Source organism: Lytechinus pictus, chromosome 1 (assembly GCF_037042905.1).
Source record: "Lytechinus pictus isolate F3 Inbred chromosome 1, Lp3.0, whole genome shotgun sequence".
Taxonomy (NCBI): Eukaryota; Metazoa; Echinodermata; class Echinoidea; order Temnopleuroida; family Toxopneustidae; genus Lytechinus; species Lytechinus pictus.
Window position 1 is genome coordinate 37,705,826 of NC_087245.1, and position 19,545 is coordinate 37,725,370.

The following is a 19,545-nucleotide window of genomic DNA, read 5'->3' on the forward strand; positions in this document are numbered from 1 at the left end:
ATCCATTTCTTTACAATATTTAAATAAAAGAGTTGCCAAAGCTGTTGTACATGTATAATTTTACACACACACATATATATATATATATATATATATATATATATATATATGTCCCTCGTGAAGACGTGAGGTTTGCGTCAAACATTTTGAGAATACTTGGAAATAAACTTTGTTGGAACTGCAATGCACCACCTCTTTTTCTCTTTTATCTCATCTGTGTCCAACACGCGGAATGACATCGTTTAATATATTATATATATATATATTAAAGGGCATTTTTGTTTTTACTTTGCAACAGTATACTTGAAACTGGGAAAATTTGGTTATGTCCCTTTTGAAAGTAAATTCCAGAAATTACTATTTCAAAGTTTCTTTTCATAATAATGTGCATTAGATATAATCTTACACTTAATTCAATACATCACTCTACATTCATGATTATTTTTCATTCGTTTTTTATTTTCATTTTTGCAGATATAATCAGACACTATTCGATCCCTATATCATTTTACATTAATGAGTTATTTCATTCATCATGAAGATGATTTTTTCGATTTATTAACCATAAGTTTCTTTCCAACTGTAACCATGCACGGTAAAAAAAACAAAGGAAAAACAACTTCAAATAATTATGGTGCGCTCTATATATTATGAGTCACATTATCACAGTGATAATATGCTAATTAATTTTCTCTAAGTTTTCTAATTTTTCAGTGTTAGAGTTAACTTGACTCAGAGTATGATCTCGTTTGTGGAATTATGATCAATATTTCAATTTTGAGTTTGGGGGGATTGAATGAAGTTTAGAATGCTTATCAGTGGTTAAATTATGGACGTATAGGCTTGCCATATAACCGTCCCATGTTGCATTGCTGATTTGATTGCCACGTAAATTTTGCCGGGAGAAGATTTCCATCCGCTGCGGCATCTTAACGAAAAGACATCTTTCTTTTACAAGGAAATGTGTTGAATTGACGAATATTCAGCTGATCTGTAACGAAATTCTAATAAAATTAAATTCGAATCATAAAGGATGGGAGGTGCAAACAGTGTGGAAGTCCCAGGAGGAGGCACAGAAGGCTACCATGTCTTGAGGGTAAGAAATGAACTAATAGTTTGACTTTATGTCCCGCCTATTTATATTTGTGTTTGTAATAATAGTACTGTGATGAGTCATGCATGGATGCTTAAGTTTTGATTACAAATTAGGGTCTACAGCCTACAGGCCGCTGAAGTTAAATCTCATATTTATTCAGTTCCAGATGATGATGATTATGAAGTACCATACTACTTTTTCAATATGTACTGATAATGTTGTTAGAGCAAGAACAGGATCGAAGCTGAGAAGAGAATCGGTTCAGAAGTTTTGCTTCTAAAAGTAAAAATAAAATCGAAGTCGGTTCGGATATCGGATCGGCAGATATTCAGAAATAAAAAATACATTAAAATTTGTGGGTGGCCGGCGCGGACAAATGCTGCAAGCTACACTGATGACAGAATTTGTTTTGATCTCCGACTCCGACAAAAGCTGAGGAAGAAGATGATGAATTGTTTTTGATCTCCGACATAATCGGAGAAAGGAGAAGTAGATGATGATGCAGCGTGCGACACTACTGCCCGTCAACGATAGTCCTCTTCTCTACAACATCTTGATGATTGTGGAGGCAGTTGTAAACTCTTAGAGGTCGCATGACTTACCGAAATAGACGCACTGCTATCCGAAGTTGTTTACGATGATAATGATATTCACCTTCTCCAGAACATTGTGGTGATTACGGAGACAATCGTAAACTCTTAGAGGTCGCATGGCTTACTGAAGAAAAAGGCGCACCACTATCCAAAGTTGTTAACGATGATTTTCACCTTCTCTATAACATCGCAGTGATTGCGGAGGCAATCGTAAATTCTTAGAGGACGCATGACTTACCGAAAAAGACGCACTGCTATCCAAAGTTGTTTACGATGATATTCACCTTCTCTACAACATCGTGGTGATTGCGGAGGCAATTGTAAACTCTTAGAGGAAGCATGACTTAACAAAAAAGACGCCCAGCTATCCGAAGTTGTTTACAATGATATTCACCTTCTCTACAACATCGCAGTGATTGCAGAAGCAATCGTAAACTCTTAGAGGACGCATGACTTACCGAACAAGACGCACTGCTATCCAAAGTTGTTTACGATGATATTCACCTTCTCTATTACATCGCAGTGATTGCGGAGGCAATTGTAAACTCTTAGAGGAAGCATGACTTAACAAAAAAGACGCCCAGCTATCCGAAGTTGTTTACAATGATATTCACCTTCTCTACAACATCGCAGTGATTGCAGAAGCAATCGTAAATTCTTAGAGGACGCATGACTTACCGAAAAAGACGCACTGCTATCCAAAGTTGTTTACGATGATATTCACCTTCTCTACAACATCGTGGTGATTACAGAGACAATCGTAAACTCTTAGAGGTCGCATGGCTTACTGAAGAAAAAGGCGCACCACTATCCAAAGTTGTTTACGATGATTTTCACCTTCTCTACAACATCGCAGTGATTGCGGAGGCAATCGTAAATTCTTAGAGGACGCATGACTTACCGAAAAAGACGCACTGCTATCCAAAGTTGTTTACGATGATATTCACCTTCTCTACAACATCGTGGTGATTGCGGAGGCAATTGTAAACTCTTAGAGGTCGCATGGCTTACTGAAGATTAAGACGCACCACTATCCAAAGTTGTTTACAATGATATTCACCTTCTCTACAACATCGCAGTGATTGCAGAAGCAATCGTAAACTCTTAGAGGTCGCATGACCCACTGAAATAGACGCACTATTATCCGAAGTTGTTTATGATGATATTCACCTTCTCTACAACATCGTTGGGATTGCAGAAGCAATCGTAAACTTGTAAATGTCGCATGACTTACCGAAATAGACGCACTGCTATCTGAATTTGTTTACAATTATATTCACCTTCTCTACAACATTGTGGTGATTGCGGAGGCAGTCGTAAACTCTAACTTAAGATGTTGCAGCTAGAGATCATTCCTAAAGAATATATATATATATCTATTTTAAATCGCTAGCATCTAAATTCATAATGTTTTTAAAACATGTTCCACCGATCGGTCATTATTCTGTTCAATTTTATTTGCATTTGCGACAGAGTCAGAAAGATGCGTCTTTTATATTTCTTCTACTTCTAGGAGAGCAAGAGATCATTGCTAATAATTATTCTAAATCGCTAGCTCCTTAAAACCAATCTAAAATATTATCGCGCATGTCAGCGTGTTAAACTAAATTTTATTTGCCTCTGCTTTTAAAGATCAAAACAAATCATTATCTTCTTCTTGTTTTTCTTCTTCCTCCGCTTTTGTCGGAGATCAAAACAAATCATTACCCATCATCATCATCTTCTTTCTCTTCTTCCTTCGCTTATGTCGAAGATCAAAACCAATCATCATCTTCTTCCTCCGCTAACGTCTGAGATGAAAACAAATCAAAACAAATCATAATTTTTTCCTCCTTCTTTTCCTTCCACCGCTTTTGTCCGAGAATCCGAGATCAAAACAAATCATCAGCGCATGTTGACGACCGACACAAGGACTTCGCTCGGAGCTTGTTTATTCACAGGAAAAGCGCTCGGCCGCAATGCATGTCGCCACATCTTTTTTGTTTTGTTATGTTTTGGTTTTTCTGATCCGATTTTTTTCCTACTTGTCAAAAATCGGAGTTCAGAAAAATGTAGAAAAAAGGGGAAAATTGGATCGGATCGGGAATTGCAACAAAAATCGGTTACAACATTATTTACTGAACTGTTATTGTACTTTCATTGTAGAAACTTGTCTTTGACTATTCTGCTGTTGTCTAACGTTAGATAAATCCTCTGTGTCGGAGGAGTTTTTCAACATTTTCTGATTTTTTGTCCTCCTACACAGACGGATGATGGCCATTGCGCTCGTAATTGTCGAAGCTCCTTAACTACAGCGTCTATAAGGAGAAAAGGGTGCGCTGGCGCACCCTCCTCGATAGACAGGAATAATTGTCGTTTCTGGGCCTGGGGATTTATTTAACAATTTCTGACATTTTACTATCATCCCCATTCACTGACTGGGTACATTAGTGCGAGCCCGCATGTGTTATCATTTCGCCCAAATTCGTGCCTATAGGGTTTTGTCTAGATTTTTATTTTTTAAAGGTCTAAATGACATTATGTTATCTTGAACGATGGCCCAATATTTTCTTAAGACTCTAATCTTTCTTTTGATACTGTGCATGTTCCAAGAAAATATCGAAAATATACATTACCGATGATTTATTCCGGAGAGGAAAAACTGGCAGCCGTGTGTTGCTGCCCTCTACGTTCATTGAGTTAGGCTCAATGCGAGTGACAAGTTCTGAATGCACGCACATAGACAAACGCAATGCAGCGGCACGAATCGCGATATATAGCGACTAGTAAAGACATCTGTAAGGATGATGACATCATCCAAGATGGCAACTTACAATGACCAACGAAAGGATCGAGGATGATATGTTTGATTATCATTTGAAAGGAATTAGCGGTAACTGCGGGTCTTAGGTTTGATATTTCTGAATTTTATTTATTTTCTTGGTTTCCGCTGAATGTTAGATCTAACGTTACTGCTAATACGTTGTCTTTACGTACGGGTCTCGAAGCTTTTTAGTCTATGTATTGGTGAGTGGAGCCAACGCAGTTCAGCTGAACTACCAAATATAGAGACTGAAGCTTTGGTCTACATGTACCTCCTCGACTACTCCTAAATTTTGCTTTTTGATGGGGAAAAAAGGAAGAAATGATAGAGATAAATTTATATTAAATGCAATCAGCTTACCACCTTTCCGAAAAATATACTGAAAAATAGCGAATTTTGATGGCAAGCTGGTCAGGATCAGCCAGGTTCTTCTTCAATCACGTGATCGCCGTCAGCTACAGCTGAGCGTACGGACATCGATTCACCAAGATAGGACAACAAATTTAGAAAGCTCTTAATTTTTCATAAAACATACATCCAAATAATCCTCAAGTCCTAAAACACAATAACAATTACTGAAAAGTTACAAAAATTCCATATTACTTCTAAAAAGTAGCAAAATAGATCGGGTTTGTCTTTGCTGAAGAATACATAGAAGAAATGGTACCTCGCTCAGCTGTACGTCGGACGGATGCGCGCATGCACGTAGTATGCATATCACGTTCGTAAACATCGCCGCGCGCCAGCAAAAATCCATGAAATTCATCATGCAAGCATATATCTAGGGCTTCAGTATGCCTTGCGCAGGGTTTTTACAGCCAAACGAACCTTAAATTCCTGAAATGTGAAAAAAATGGGGTGAAATGTGAAATAACCCTTGGATTCTCCGAATCATTGATACATTTGAGCTCATTTTGAGCAGATTATGTTGGATTTCGAAGTCAATTTTGGTATCAATTTCTGGCTGAAATCCAGCTGGTTATGATGCCGCCGTCTGCACAGTACAGTACAGGGGTACAATCACAAAGGGGGAAATGGAGTATTCTTCTGCCCTGCCATAGGCTTTAACGTTACTACGCCTCGACATTGGAATCAATGCATTAACAAGCGAACCGACACGCACATACAAATTTAGCGCCCAACTGCAACAGCACGTCTAGTGCCTATGGCCATGGCTAACAAAGGTGGGATTTTAAGGCCCGTGTTCTGAAGTTAGGTTTAACTTAGACCATGGTCTAACTCTTTGCTGAAATTATGGGTAGCCAAAAGTGTCAGAATTTTTATTAAGTTGTATGTTTCTTATGTTTACTGTGGTCTTTCCTGATTCATCGATGGTGAAGACAATCATCTATTTATACTTCCTACATAATTATGAATGATTTGAGAGCCAAATGAGCTGAATTATGATATCTCTACTGTTAGTGATTTATGTAACAATTGGCTATCCATACTTAAACCACAACTTTAAACCTGAGTTTAAGTTAAATCCGACTTCAGAATACGGGCCTTTGGGTCTAGTAAAATAGTTGATGCAAAAACATGAACTTACCTGGAATCTGTAAGATGTACTCTAGTGTTTAACACTTCTTGTCCATGCTTCTAACAATTGATGATTTAAAGCCCATAAATCCATTGCTTTCGCAATCGCAAGTATCGCCGGCCACTTGTTCTTGCGATTGCAATGTTTTTTAATCAGCTGTGAATATATAAGATACCAGTGAAATTCTCACGCTGCTGTATAATTCCATGAAGCAATTTTGACTCTAGGATCTTGCTGGGGGATCTTGCTTTTTGTTTGGTATTTATGATTTTAGTTGATATTTATAATCTGTGAGAAATTTTTGATTCAATATCGACTTCATGATAATGTTTAAAATGTATGCAAATTATTATCACCCCATCATACTTGCAAACATAAAATCCCTGTAATGACTTAGTCTTGATTGTAATGAATTCAATATGAATTTAATTTGCTTTAGGTACAAGAGAATTCCCCCGGGCACAAAGCCGGATTAGAAGCTTTCTTCGATTTTGTCATCGCTATTGGAAACACAAGATTGGTAAGAAATATCACACTTCACTTTCTTTTGTCTTGACAACTCTAACTAGAGGTGTTTCCCAGAAATAAGAATAAGAAATGTTATGAATTTTCTGTTTTATTGAACTTCATTTTAATCTCATATAAATTAAATGACATGATCAGTCATCTCAAATTATACATAACCCAAAAGAAATAGACATTTTACAATACAGCTCTCTCTACTCTATAAATGTCCATTAAAGTAGTATCCCACTCTACATGTACTGTATTGGGCAAGTCCAAGTGCAGCGCAGGGCCCCGTCTTACAAAGAGTTACGATTGATCCAATCAATCTCAACTGTATGGAAATCCATTCATACCATAATTTTTTTCTACAGGAATTTTACACAATCTCCTTAGTAAACATAGAGAATCACACTGAATCTTCAAGAGAGTGATGAATGGATGAATGTGCATCATATCTAGAAAATTTTCTGAAAAAATTCGAATTTTAGAAGTTGACGTTAATGGCCGTCCATAGTTGTGATTGATCGGATCAATCGCAACTCTTTGTAAGACAGGCCCCGGGGGTGTTTCACAAAGAATTAAGTATGACTTGGAGTCGTGCTTAAAGGTATTGTTTAACTTTGTGAGCAGCCAATTTAAAAAATTCTCAAACCAAGATGAAACATGTGTACAAGTGCATGTATTAGAACTAATAAACCCTGAAAACAACCATTATTGAGAATGAAAAGCTAAAACTACAAGGCAAACCCCGATTTTGTAAATAGGCGTCTTATAGACACCTAAATAGTACACATAAGTGTATGGGATGAAATTAAGATGGTGTTTCCGGTCACTTTATATTTCAATTTTTGTAGCACTAAATAATTATTTTCGAACGCAATTTTTTCTGGGCTTCATTTTTGTAACATATTACAGACACAGGTGACAAGTGTGACCTTCTAGCTCAGATTTTTTAAAAGTCAAACCAATGTTAACCAATCACTTTAAGTGCCAAAACACACGTTATTTCATGCGTGGTCTGATTGATGGATACGTGGTAGTGTGCATCCCATGCGCACGATTCGACTGATGCTGTGATGTGTTATATGCGACTGAACCACTTGCAACTGAAATTAAGTGACACTTCAATATTTCTAAAACAACCCCCCCCCCTCCCTCCCTCTTCCTGGGTCATGTCTTACAAAGAGTTGTGATTGATTGGATCAATCGCAACTATGGAAAGCCAGCAAAGTCAACATAAAATGCATGTTTAGTTTTAAAAAAATTCTAGATATGAATGTATATCCATAAATACATTGATTTCTTGACAATTTGATGTGATCTCCTTTGATTACAAAGGACATTTTGCACATTTCTTGTAGAAAAAATTATGACACCGATGGATTTCCACAGAGTTACGATTGATCAAGATTGATTGGATCAATCGTAACTCTTTGTAAGACGGGCCCAGGTCTTATGAATGGATAAAAAAAATCACAAGAGGCATGTTGCACTGTAGTCAAAGCAACTGTAAGATGGATTTTTTTTTCACATGGTAAAAAACCCCAAACAGATGCAGAGTCCTGATTTGCATTGGGGCCTTGCCATGAGTAAATATGTTTACAAAGTAAAAGGCAATCAATATAAATACACAGATAGCATCATAATATGTACCAGGTAATTATTCAATCTTTTTTCCAGTTGATACAACATAATTAAAATCAATATAATCAAACGTATAATCAAAATCATTCAAAATATACGTTCAGCATGTTTACATTTTATACCAATACATGATACAAGATATCTTGTAGTGTCATGTTGCTGTCAAAGCTTTCTTTGTAGACAATAATTACGATGATTTTTGTTCTCAGGACAAGGATGATGACACGTTGAAGCGTCTCCTGCAGGAATACGAGGAGAAGCCTGTTAAGATGTTGGTGTATAGCAGCAAGGCATTGAGTGTCAGGGAAGTCACGCTCACGCCAAACAAGAGATGGGGTGGCCAGGGTCTTCTCGGCGTGAGCATCAGATTCTGCTCCTTTGAAGGTGCCAATGAGAATGTGTGGCATGTGTTGGTAAGTTCATCATGATCATCATGATCATCATCATGATCATCATGATCATCATCATGATCATCATGATCATCATGATCATCATGATCATCATCATGATCATGATCATCATGATCATCATCATGTCATCATCATCATCATCATCATCATCATTATCATCGTGATCATCATCATCAATTCAAAGTTTTAAATCTGGTTTTGTCCCCGTGAACGGGGGTGACTGGATTCACTTCACACTCGCAGCAATCGCCCCTACCCCTCTCCCTCCACTTTTCCTGATTCAGTGTCCTCTACCCAACCCTCCTGCTCTCCTCCTCCATTGGCCGCTTCCATGTCTTCTTTAGCTTTCCCCTCCTACTTAAACCAGCCACCTCGAACTCAAGAGCCGTTCTAAAAACATGCCTGTCATCCTTCCTCAGTGTGTACCTGTGTATCTGTGTGTGGCTATGTGATATACACACAGATTCACACCTTGTTCTCAGATTACCCCCTGCTTACCGGGTCATCACCAAGGGGATCTGTGTATGGCTGTCTGATGTTTATGGTCATTTAAAGTTTTGATGTCAACTTCTTGTAGCTTCTTTGCGATTGAGCCAATCACTATGTGATATTCACACAGATTCACACTGTGTTCAGATTACCCCTCGCCACCGGGACATCACCAAGGGGATCTGCGTATGGCTGTCTGATGTTTATGGTCATTCAAAGTTTTGATGTCAACTTCTTGTAGCTTCTTTGTGATTGAGCCAATCACTATGTGATATTCACACAGATTCACACTGTGTTCAGATTACCCCTCGCTTTAATACCGGGACATCACCAAGGGGATCTGTGTATGTCTGTCTGATTTTTATGGTCATTTAAAGTTTAGATGTTAACTTTTTGTGGCTTCTTTGTGATTGAGCCAATCATTTAAACATGCCTGTGAAGGACGTGTAGTAAATTGGGAAGTTCATTCAATCCCATCTCATTTTCAATTGGCTTTGTTTTTGTAATTTTGTGCTTTTGGATTGAACCAATCTTGTAATTATTGACATGTGTTAGTAAACATTGTTGAAGCTAGCTTGTGTAAATATATTGTTCATTTTGACTGAGTGGAATGTTACAAGTGCCCTTGTAAAAGTTTGATCAGTTTCTTTTGGAACCCATTTTAAATACAAACAATAAGTAAAGTAATAGATCAATGCAACACTACCAATAGAGTACCGAAGTGTGCCGTCAGTTGCCATGGTGTCAGGGCGGGCTGGTTCTAAACAGACTCGAACCCGACGATCGTCGGTACACATTTTGGTTCGTTTGAAAAATAGGTTGCAAGCGATCATTCTGATAGAGCCATTTTCTCCTATGAGAAACCCACACTTTCATTCAGGGTTCATTTGTTTAGAACCAGGCCACCATGACACCATGGCATGTGACGTCATCGCTTCGGCACTCTATTACTTTCTGCATATCACATTCTTTTCCAAACTTGTTTTCACATAAATTACTTATACTTCCAAATAAACAATCGTAGTTTACCTAAAATTGATCTGTATAGGACTTGCATTATATTTCTTACCCTTGAATAGCTTTTTATTTAATTTTGGTAAACAAATACACAAAACTATTTAACAAATTATGACTTGTATTTTTCAAATCATAACTTGTAAGAAGAGTACTCTCATCTGTTCTAGCATTAATATTAAAAATATAAAATTCCAATCCTTTGAGTTTGATAATCATACAAAATATTTGGACACGTTTACTATTCAAGATAAAATGAAAAGAAGTTTCATTTTCTTCATTGATTTGATATCCAATCTTGTTTGAACAGGATGTGCAACCCAATTCCCCTGCATCGATAGCAGGATTCAGAGCAAATACAGACTACATCATCGGAGCCGATTCGGTGCTTTTAGAAGTAAGTATGAAGTAGAACTACACGGTATCCCAGTGATATTCAAATATCCATGCCACTGATGCATCTACATGTACTTAAATGAATGATATTTGGTTTTTGTCATCATGCATGCTAACACAGTAAAATTATTGATACGCTATACCTCTTTGTTAGTTTTGTATATAATTATTTTTCTTTCTTTTTGTTTGTTTTGCTGTGTTTTGTTTTGTTTTACTTTGTTTTGTAATTTGTGGCATCATTATCAAATGGATTATATCTTATTTTATATAATATCTCATCTTGATTTATACAATGTATTGTCCCCATAGAAGACCAGCAGCAACAATTATAGTTGCAGCTGAATATGAGCTACCAGCCGTAACTTTTACCTTTACATTTAATTTGTAAGTTTATATGATTTTGTTTTTAATCTTACAGAAATAAAAACAACAACATTATGTAATCTGTACAGGGTTCTCCCGAACAAGTATTCTTGTTTTTCTGTTGAATTACGTTATAAGCTGGAAATTGAACATTGTTTTCCTCCTATTTTTTTCTTATTGTAGTCGGAAGACTTGTTCTCCTTGATCGAGTCACACGAGGGCAGGCCACTGAAATTGTACATGTATAATGTCGAGACGGATGGATGTAGAGAGGTCACCATCACACCTAATAGGAATTGGGGAGGAGAAGGAAGGTGGGTATTCTTCTATCTTAAAGATAAACATCGGTCAAATAGGCTCTCACCCCCCCCCCTGATTATTACATGACTCGGATCACCGTTTCAATCATGGCGCAAATCATGAAAGTAGGAATTAAGTATTACTGCAACTACTTCTAGTTATCTTTTTTTTTCTTCTCTTGATTTCTATAGCATGGGTTGTGGTATTGGCTATGGATATCTTCACCGGATACCCACACGGTCGTTCCCTGAAGGTCAGAGTATCGATATCAGTGCACACTTAAAAGCTTCAGTTGCAGCAGCAGCCGCAGGAGATCAATCTACTGCACCCCCACCTGATGGATTTTCAGAGGTATGTCTTGTATAGCAGCATGAAAATTCAGACATGCTATTCATCATTGTGACTAAAATGCCAGAGACATTTTTTAACATCCAGTGAAATTCCACGGTTGATATTCAAATGTTATTAAAACGTGAAATTTGAAGGATCAGATCAGTTAAATTTTGCAACATGTGCATTTTATTTTGTGGTTATTTTTCATAAAAAATTCAACATTTGAACTAGTAAATATTGAGCCAAAGATGATGAACATCCCACGTTAATTAATTAAAGGAAAGTTTGTAATTAAAGAAAATCAATGCATTTGTGATAATGGTATTTGGTCACTTACCAGATAAGTTTAACATTGTAATTCCCGTTTTTCTTTCTTAATTGAGGCATGTGAGAATTAAGCTTTTTATATATTTTCATGTTTTACTTTCAGCTTTTTGTGTACTTAGTTCAACAGTATAGGGGCTTTTGCAATTTCAGCTATTTTCATATGTGGTCTCTGACACCCTTGTTTATTGGTATAACTAACTATATCCAATTCTCTCTCCAGGTTTCGCTCGCCTCCACTCCTTCTAATTCAGTGGCTGGTCTCCAGACTAGCATGGCAGACCTTGCTCTTACACCAGGAGCCACGCCCACCGCCCCTGGTGCGACACCCGCCGGGGTCACAGCAGCAGCAGCCTCACCGCTTGCCCAGCCCAATCTGAATGCCACCACGCCCTCTCCGGCAATGCTTGGGGGAGGGACCACGGTTCCCCTGATGACGGGGACGTCGTCCTTGTACCAGAGTCCCGTGGGAGGAGCGGTTCCTCCCCTCAACCTGGATGTGACCCCGGGAGCGTCTCCGTCTGGTGCTTCCGTTCCGCCGGCACTTTCAGGACCAAGTAAGCTATCTCTCTTACACCTTCCAGTGGAAACTGTGTCATCTCTTTAACTAGTGGAAGTTTAAAGGAAAAATAAACCCATTGGCCCGTATTCTGAAACCAGGTTTCACTTTAGACCATGGTCTAACTCTGTGCTAAAATTATGGGAAGCCAAAAGTGTCAACATTTTTATTATGTTTATTATGTTTACTTTGCTCTTTCCTGATTCATCAATGGTGAAGACAATCATCTATTTATACTTCCTATACAATTATGAATGATTGGAGAGCCAAAATGAACTGAAAGATGATATCTCTACCGTTAGTGATTTATGTAACAATTGGCTATCCATACTTAAACTACAATTTTAAACCCGAGTTTAAATTAAACCCAACTTCAGAATACGGGCCATTGAAGGTGTTTAATAGCTTGTGTGAAAACAGAAAAAATGAAAGAATGGGTTTTGAGTAAAATTGGACAAACAATTCAGAAGGTTATAACCATATGTATGTCGAGAACACTTATTCTATGGAGATCCTCCCATTGGCAATGCGACCAAAAGCTGATCCCTCCCCTTTGGACACTAAAAATATACTTGGAGAAAACTCTTTATATTCATTCTGATGATAGGACAAATGATTGATCCATGATATTATTTTATGAAACCTGTAGTATACGTCTTCCCATAAAAAGAGAAGTTGATTTTGCGATAGACTAGATGAGAGAAAATTTAGGGAAAATGTGTACAAAAGTAATGGGGAAGTTGTGCTTGTGTTACATCACAGATCTTGCCAATTGGAGGATCTACATAATCAAACGCTCATAACTTTCTTCTAATTTATTCAATCTTGCTCAAACCTTCATTGATCTGTTTCTTTGATTTTTCTCCTTTATATGAATTGATCTGGGGCCGTATTCTGAAAACTCTTGTATCTTTTCTTGTAATTTTCTCGTAACTTTCGCTAAGCACTTACGACATCAGAGTTACAATGATGCGTAAAGTTAAAAACGGTGCCTTTATCTCTGTGCGCAAGATAACATTTCGAGATAAAAGGTATTCTGAAAATTCTCTTATCCTGCATTCTGTTAACTTCCTTGCAAATTACAAGAAAATTTACAAGAGGTAGGGGGCTATTGTAACTTAAAAGTTTCATTCTCCTGCAGTGGTGTACATGTGATCTCCCAAACATGATATGCTGCCCCTGAAAAATGATATCAGCATATTTATCAAATCTTATGTAGGCTGTGCATTCATATATTATGTCTATTTGATATTGAGTGACTTAAATTCTTGATGTACATTTCTTCGAGACTCTTTATCAAAGTAGTACAATATTATCTCCACTTGAACTCAAATCAACTTTCCGAATGATAGCTGTTGATGAAATTTAAAAAAATCTATTTATCTCAGTTCAAATGTGCATGTACATGTCTGTGATAACAAAGTAGAATCCAGGATAATCTGCATTGTTTTTCATTATGTCATGTGATGGATTATTATGATTTCTCCTTATCTTTTGTAGTTTCTGGTATGCTACCACCAGTCAGTCTAGCCAACGTGCCGGGACTTCCCAACATCAATGTCTCGTTACCGTCGGTCAATCTGTCCAACTACCCTGCACTCAACACCTCAACATCATCACCTCTCAACCCTGCCCCGATAGCCCCCATCTCTCTCGGGGCATCGCCCGCCCCCGTCTCTCTTGGTGCATCGCCCGCCCCCGTCTCGCTCGGAGCATCGCCCGCCCCCGTCTCGCTCGGAGCATCGTCGCCTGCGGTCTCGAACCTGCCCCCTCCTCCAGCCGTCAGTCTGCCCGGAGGAATCTCAATACCAGGGCCGACGCCCCTACCTACCTTACCGGCCGGAATCGGCGCGTCACCGCTGCCGGCCTCCTCCGCACCGTCTTCGTAAGAAACAGACTCTCATCATAGACATTGCAATGAAATAACCTAATTGAGACTGTGTTAGTGTCCATGCTGTACGCAACATAGGAGAGGAAAGGTATATCCGAAGCAATCATCATACAGCACATTCATGTATGTACTGTCATTTTGCTTGAAAAAAAAAATCTTGACAGTTGAAGATTAGATTATCCTGATTGGTAAATGATACATGGTTCCATTCCTTCAATAATCAGTGTTGGTTTACTCTCAGAGGGCAGACATTAACAAGGAATGAATTCCCCCATTGTGGTGAGAAATTTCTTCAAATATTTATAAAATGGGATTTATTTTGATATCCTTTGGTCTAAACCTGAATGAACAGTGTAGAAAATAGTTGTATGAGGAATAGGAATGACTATATGAATATTCATGGTAAAGTATTGAATAATTAAGATATTTTAAATATTCATGCTGCAAGCATGTCACTATTGGGATGTCCAATATAGCTTTGGTTGATATGCCCTCACAGATATTGTCAAATACCTCCGTATTGCAAGAGAATTTTGGCACTTTTTTCACATTATTTTCTGTAACACAATTTTGGTTGGTTTTTTGTATACTAACTTGCCATGGCTGTTATTGTATCTGATTTTCAAAGTAATCATTTTCCGTGGACCGAAAATTTTGATTACCGGCAGTGGGGAAATAAAAAGTGTCACAATAAATCTCATTTGTTTTTGAGATATTTCAATATTGTGAATATTCAAAGATCAAAAGGCTTAGTCCTTAAATTCGATGGATTTGTGATTGAGCATATCGACAGGCAATGTTCAGCATGTAATCTTTGTGGATAATGATTTAACGAAGAACTTTATCTTGGGATAAACAATATTTTGTTGTCCTTCACTGATTACATTCCTTGGCATAAACCTCCATAAAAAGAGGTAAATATCAAAAGATTCATGAAATATTATCTCATTTTGGATAATCCATGATTTTAACATGTATATGTGTTGTTTATTCAAAAGTCGCAATCGTTTTCCTCTGAGTTTGAAATATTTTGCCCTTATTTTGTATGCAAGTGCAAGTAAAAATGAATAAAGTATGTATTGTGGGCACGTCGTGGTCTAGTGGTTCTGACTCTCACCTTTCAAACAGAGGGTCATGGGTTCGAATCCTAGCCATGGCGTGTTTTCCTTCAGCAAGCAATTTATCCACATTGTGCTGCACTCGACCCAGGTGAGGTGAATGGGTACCCGGCAGGATTAATTCCTTGAATGCACCAAGCGCCTTTAGCAGCTGGAGCTGAAGCCGGGCTAATATATAGTGCGCCATTGAATAGGCAACTAGATAAATCGGCGCCTCATAAATGCTATATAACCATAGTTTTTAAACAAATCCTCAAAATTGGTGATAAATTAGGATGTGATTTAAAAAATACAGAATAAAAACCAAAGAATATAATTTCTCAATTTCTAATGGATATGAATGCTGTAATATGAAGTTATAATTGTCAAAAGTTGCCAAGCTATTTAAGAAAGTAGAATTGAGTAAAAATGAATGAAGAATAGAGGGATGGATGTGAGAAGAAAGGAGAATTGATGAGAAAATAAAATGAACTATCGAGGAATGTGATTATTTTGAATTGAATTCTAGCACAATGAGATCAATCCCTGATATTGTTAGGGAATGAATATATCACCAGCATGATTTATATTTTCTTAATGCTCTTATAGTGCATGTTAGGTAGGAAATTTTCCATTTAAAATGGCTGATGTGTAAAGTTTATTGATTTATATGAATACGTTGTAGCGTTGAAAAATTATTATCTGTAGATTATTCTCCTTTGTCTTCTTATTTAATTTTCTTTGTACAAAATCATAACTTTATTCCTGTTATTATGAGTAAATATGCATGACTTGAGAGATCTTTGTTTATTTCCAATGCAGGGATGACAGTTCAGATAAGACAGCATTCTGAGCTATGTAGTGTATTGAATAGGAAATAAACAGTAAGTCCTCTGGTTGCTTATTAAAGGGGAAGTTCATCCTAAAGAAGAGTTGGTTGTGAAACTACCACAAGAAATAATTTTTAAAGAATGGTGTGAGTCTGAGGAAAGTCCATCTAAAAAAAAAGAGAGTTATGAAATTTTGAAGCTTTACATTTGTGACATCATATGGAAGTAGCCTCCCCATGTATCATGTCAAGTAAATTCCACAAATTCATCTTATGAATGGAAAATGAGGAATATTTTTTATTGGATGGGTATAAAATGATGTACATGTATTGAAAGATATATTCACTAAAATCTCCAATTTTTTGAGAAAATGGCATTTTGGGGAATTTATATCATAACATTTGGAGGAGCTGCTCGTCTGTGATGTCACAAAATCAGAACTTAAAAAAAAAATCACAACTCTGTTATTCTTTGAGGAATTTTCATGAAACATTCACAAATGTTTTTTAATTTTATTTCTGCTATCAAAACCAACTTAATGTGAACTTCCCCTTTCAAACCGTTTTCAAACCTCTTTTATAAAGGAACCTGGATGCTTATTGAGCTCTTTATGGGAAAGAGACATTAAAGTAGTTGTTAACTGGCAATGCGCAGAGACATATTTCCAATTCCATATTTTCTATTTTTATGAAATATGTGTTTCACAAGGTTAAACTCCTTTCATGGGTGTAGTTTGATAATAATCTTTAATCTCTAATCTTTACAGGTATTATTATTTTTTTCTGTTCCTAATCATTTATGTAAAGTGCTCTGAAATGTTATTTTGTAAAAGCACAATATAAATGAACATATTAATATTTATAAATTATTCATTTTAAATGAATTAAATTAACCATTGTATGAATAATTTTGACTTAACTTTGCAATGTGGAATGATTTTTCTTGTGCTACAGTGAGTCTTAACAAATCCAAACCAACAGATGATATGCCATTGGAAAAAATATTAGCTCTGATGGGACTGGGGTCGGTTTCGTTGGTGTGACTTCAGCATTTCACTGCTTTTCTGTTTCACATATATATATCTCCCTAAAAAGTTACTTGCAGTGAGGTATCAATTGGTGGGTTTTCAGAACTAAAAAAAAAAAACCAACCAACCAACCAAATAAACAAAATTGGCATAATTCAACCAAGTTTGATTCTTAGACCAAATTTTCCATGACTGAAATTTTTGAACTATTAATTTCAAATCCCTATTCATATCACCCGCTAATGAGATTTATCACGGCTCTCAGGGAAATAAGCGATTCTTCTGTCTATTTCAAGAAATCTGTACAACCGTATTTTAAACCCGTGGGGGACCGAATGATTTTGCAATTACACATGTTTTCCATAGATTCAAGTCTGCATATATGCATGCTCTGTCTCCATGCACACAAATTTCATTCTGCGTAGCCCTTTTTCTCTATTTGAAAATTAGTTCACTTTCGTACATTGGTGCAATGGCAATGTTTGCATTTCTGTAAAGGTATGCAACGCCAAGAAAGGCTCCATTCTTATGATTAAACAACAAGAATTCTTTGTTTAATTTATGTTTTGAACTCTAAATTGCATTTGCTATTTTATATATTGTCGAAGGAATATTTCATTTTGCTTAAAGTTTACCAATTGTTATAAATACGGTGAACTGAATGAAGTTGATAGACTTTGATTTGTTCATTGTTTGTTGTAAATGTTCTTTGGTTGCCCATATTTTAGCTGTCCCAGGTGGCTTACAATTGTTCCATGTCGAAGTAAAACATGGTATGATGCTTAACCCATTATAGTTTCTATACTTATTGAGGATTTGTGCCCCATATCCCAATTTATTTTCAGACAAATATTATTTGTAAAAAGGGGAAAATATGATGTAATTCAATTGGGTATTGATAAATTGGTAAAAGTTTACATTTAGATAATAAACATGGATATGATCCGAGTGGTCAAAGGGTTACAATCCATTACATGTACATGTATGATGTTTCATACAAAGCTGTGGAGTATTAATATAGATCTGTAGTTGCATTCATAAAATATTTTTGTAAAATCCATTTATATGGCATATATCTTTATTTGTTCATGTCATTTTAGAAATGATAATTCCTCAAAGGATTGTGTTTGTGAAGAGAATTTAATCGATATTCACTTCCGAACCTATTTTTTTTCACAGAGTCATATTGGTGTTAGATTGGAGAGTGACTTGAATTTGCATACAGTGAACATTATTGGTGAATACCATTTACCACAAGAAAGGTTCACCAGTCGTTCTTAACTTACGAACAGCTTTATGAAACACTCACCAGGGCTCTGTCACACAAAGAGTTGCGATCGATCAGATCAACAACTACGATGGAAGGCCAGCAACGCCAGCATCCACAATGCCTGTACCTTCAAAATATTTTCTGATATGATTCTTAATCATACATTCATTGTTGAAAATTGGATGTGTCTCTCTTTGTTTACAATAACGACATTGTGCAAATTTCCTGTGGCAAAAATCGTGACGATAATGGATTTCCATATACACCTGTAGTTGAGGTAATTCTTTGTAAGATGGGGCCTAGAAATGTGTCAGCACCAATGACAATAGTAACACACAACAAATTATTGATTACTTTCTACGAGGCTTTGGAGTCTTCATTAATGTTTCTTTAATAATTCAAGCATTCTCATCATTAATGTTTTGTTTTTGTTTTGTGATGTTTTGTAGCGCAATTTACTTTCAAAGTATTCATGAACCGATCGAAAATGATTGAATTGTAAATAAAAGCTATCATGTAGAGACCTTGGTTATGCATTGGTTATTGTGTATTTTTATTCGTTTTCCACCACCACAGCATGTGAAATATTAAAGGTAAGCTCTGCTACTGGGAACAGCGGAAAATAAAATGTTCACAGAATTGAACAAAACTTTCACAGAATTATAAAAAATTATTTTTAAAAATATATCTGCCAGAGAGTATGATTACAGAGAAATGTGCAAAATGAAGATCAGAAATATGATTGAAAAAGGCTTGTCCAATCCATTTATAGAGGATTCATGGAGTTTTTAAGGTTCCATGACATTTATTTGCTCTAGCGATAATCCACACACAAATCGAAAGACTAACTTCAACCCTACCGTAAACATAACCCTAAACCTAACATAAAACCCTTTTGCAACCCTTGCCCTACATCTAAGACGTAAATAAGCAATTGTCACAAGAGCAAAAGTCTTGTCGGCAGTTTTCACTCATAGGCCCGTATTCTGAAGTCGGGTTTAAGTTAGACCACGGTCTAACTCTGCTAAAATTATGGGAAGCCAAGAGTTCAAGTTCAAA

General features: G+C 36.6%; 1 protein-coding gene across 1 annotated transcript; it reads left to right on the forward strand.

Moving 5' to 3' along the window:
- The first annotated feature begins 852 nt into the window (after nt 1-852).
- LOC129262160 (Golgi reassembly-stacking protein 2-like) lies at nt 853-19,014 on the forward strand. Its single transcript, XM_054900218.2, has 8 exons — nt 853-1,096; nt 6,472-6,552; nt 8,393-8,596; nt 10,407-10,493; nt 11,039-11,169; nt 11,347-11,506; nt 12,036-12,369; nt 13,872-19,014. Exons 1-8 carry the CDS (start codon nt 1,034-1,036, stop codon nt 14,258-14,260), a joined length of 1,449 nt encoding a protein of 482 aa, XP_054756193.2. The 5' UTR covers nt 853-1,033; the 3' UTR covers nt 14,261-19,014.
- The last annotated feature ends 531 nt before the right edge of the window (nt 19,015-19,545 follow it).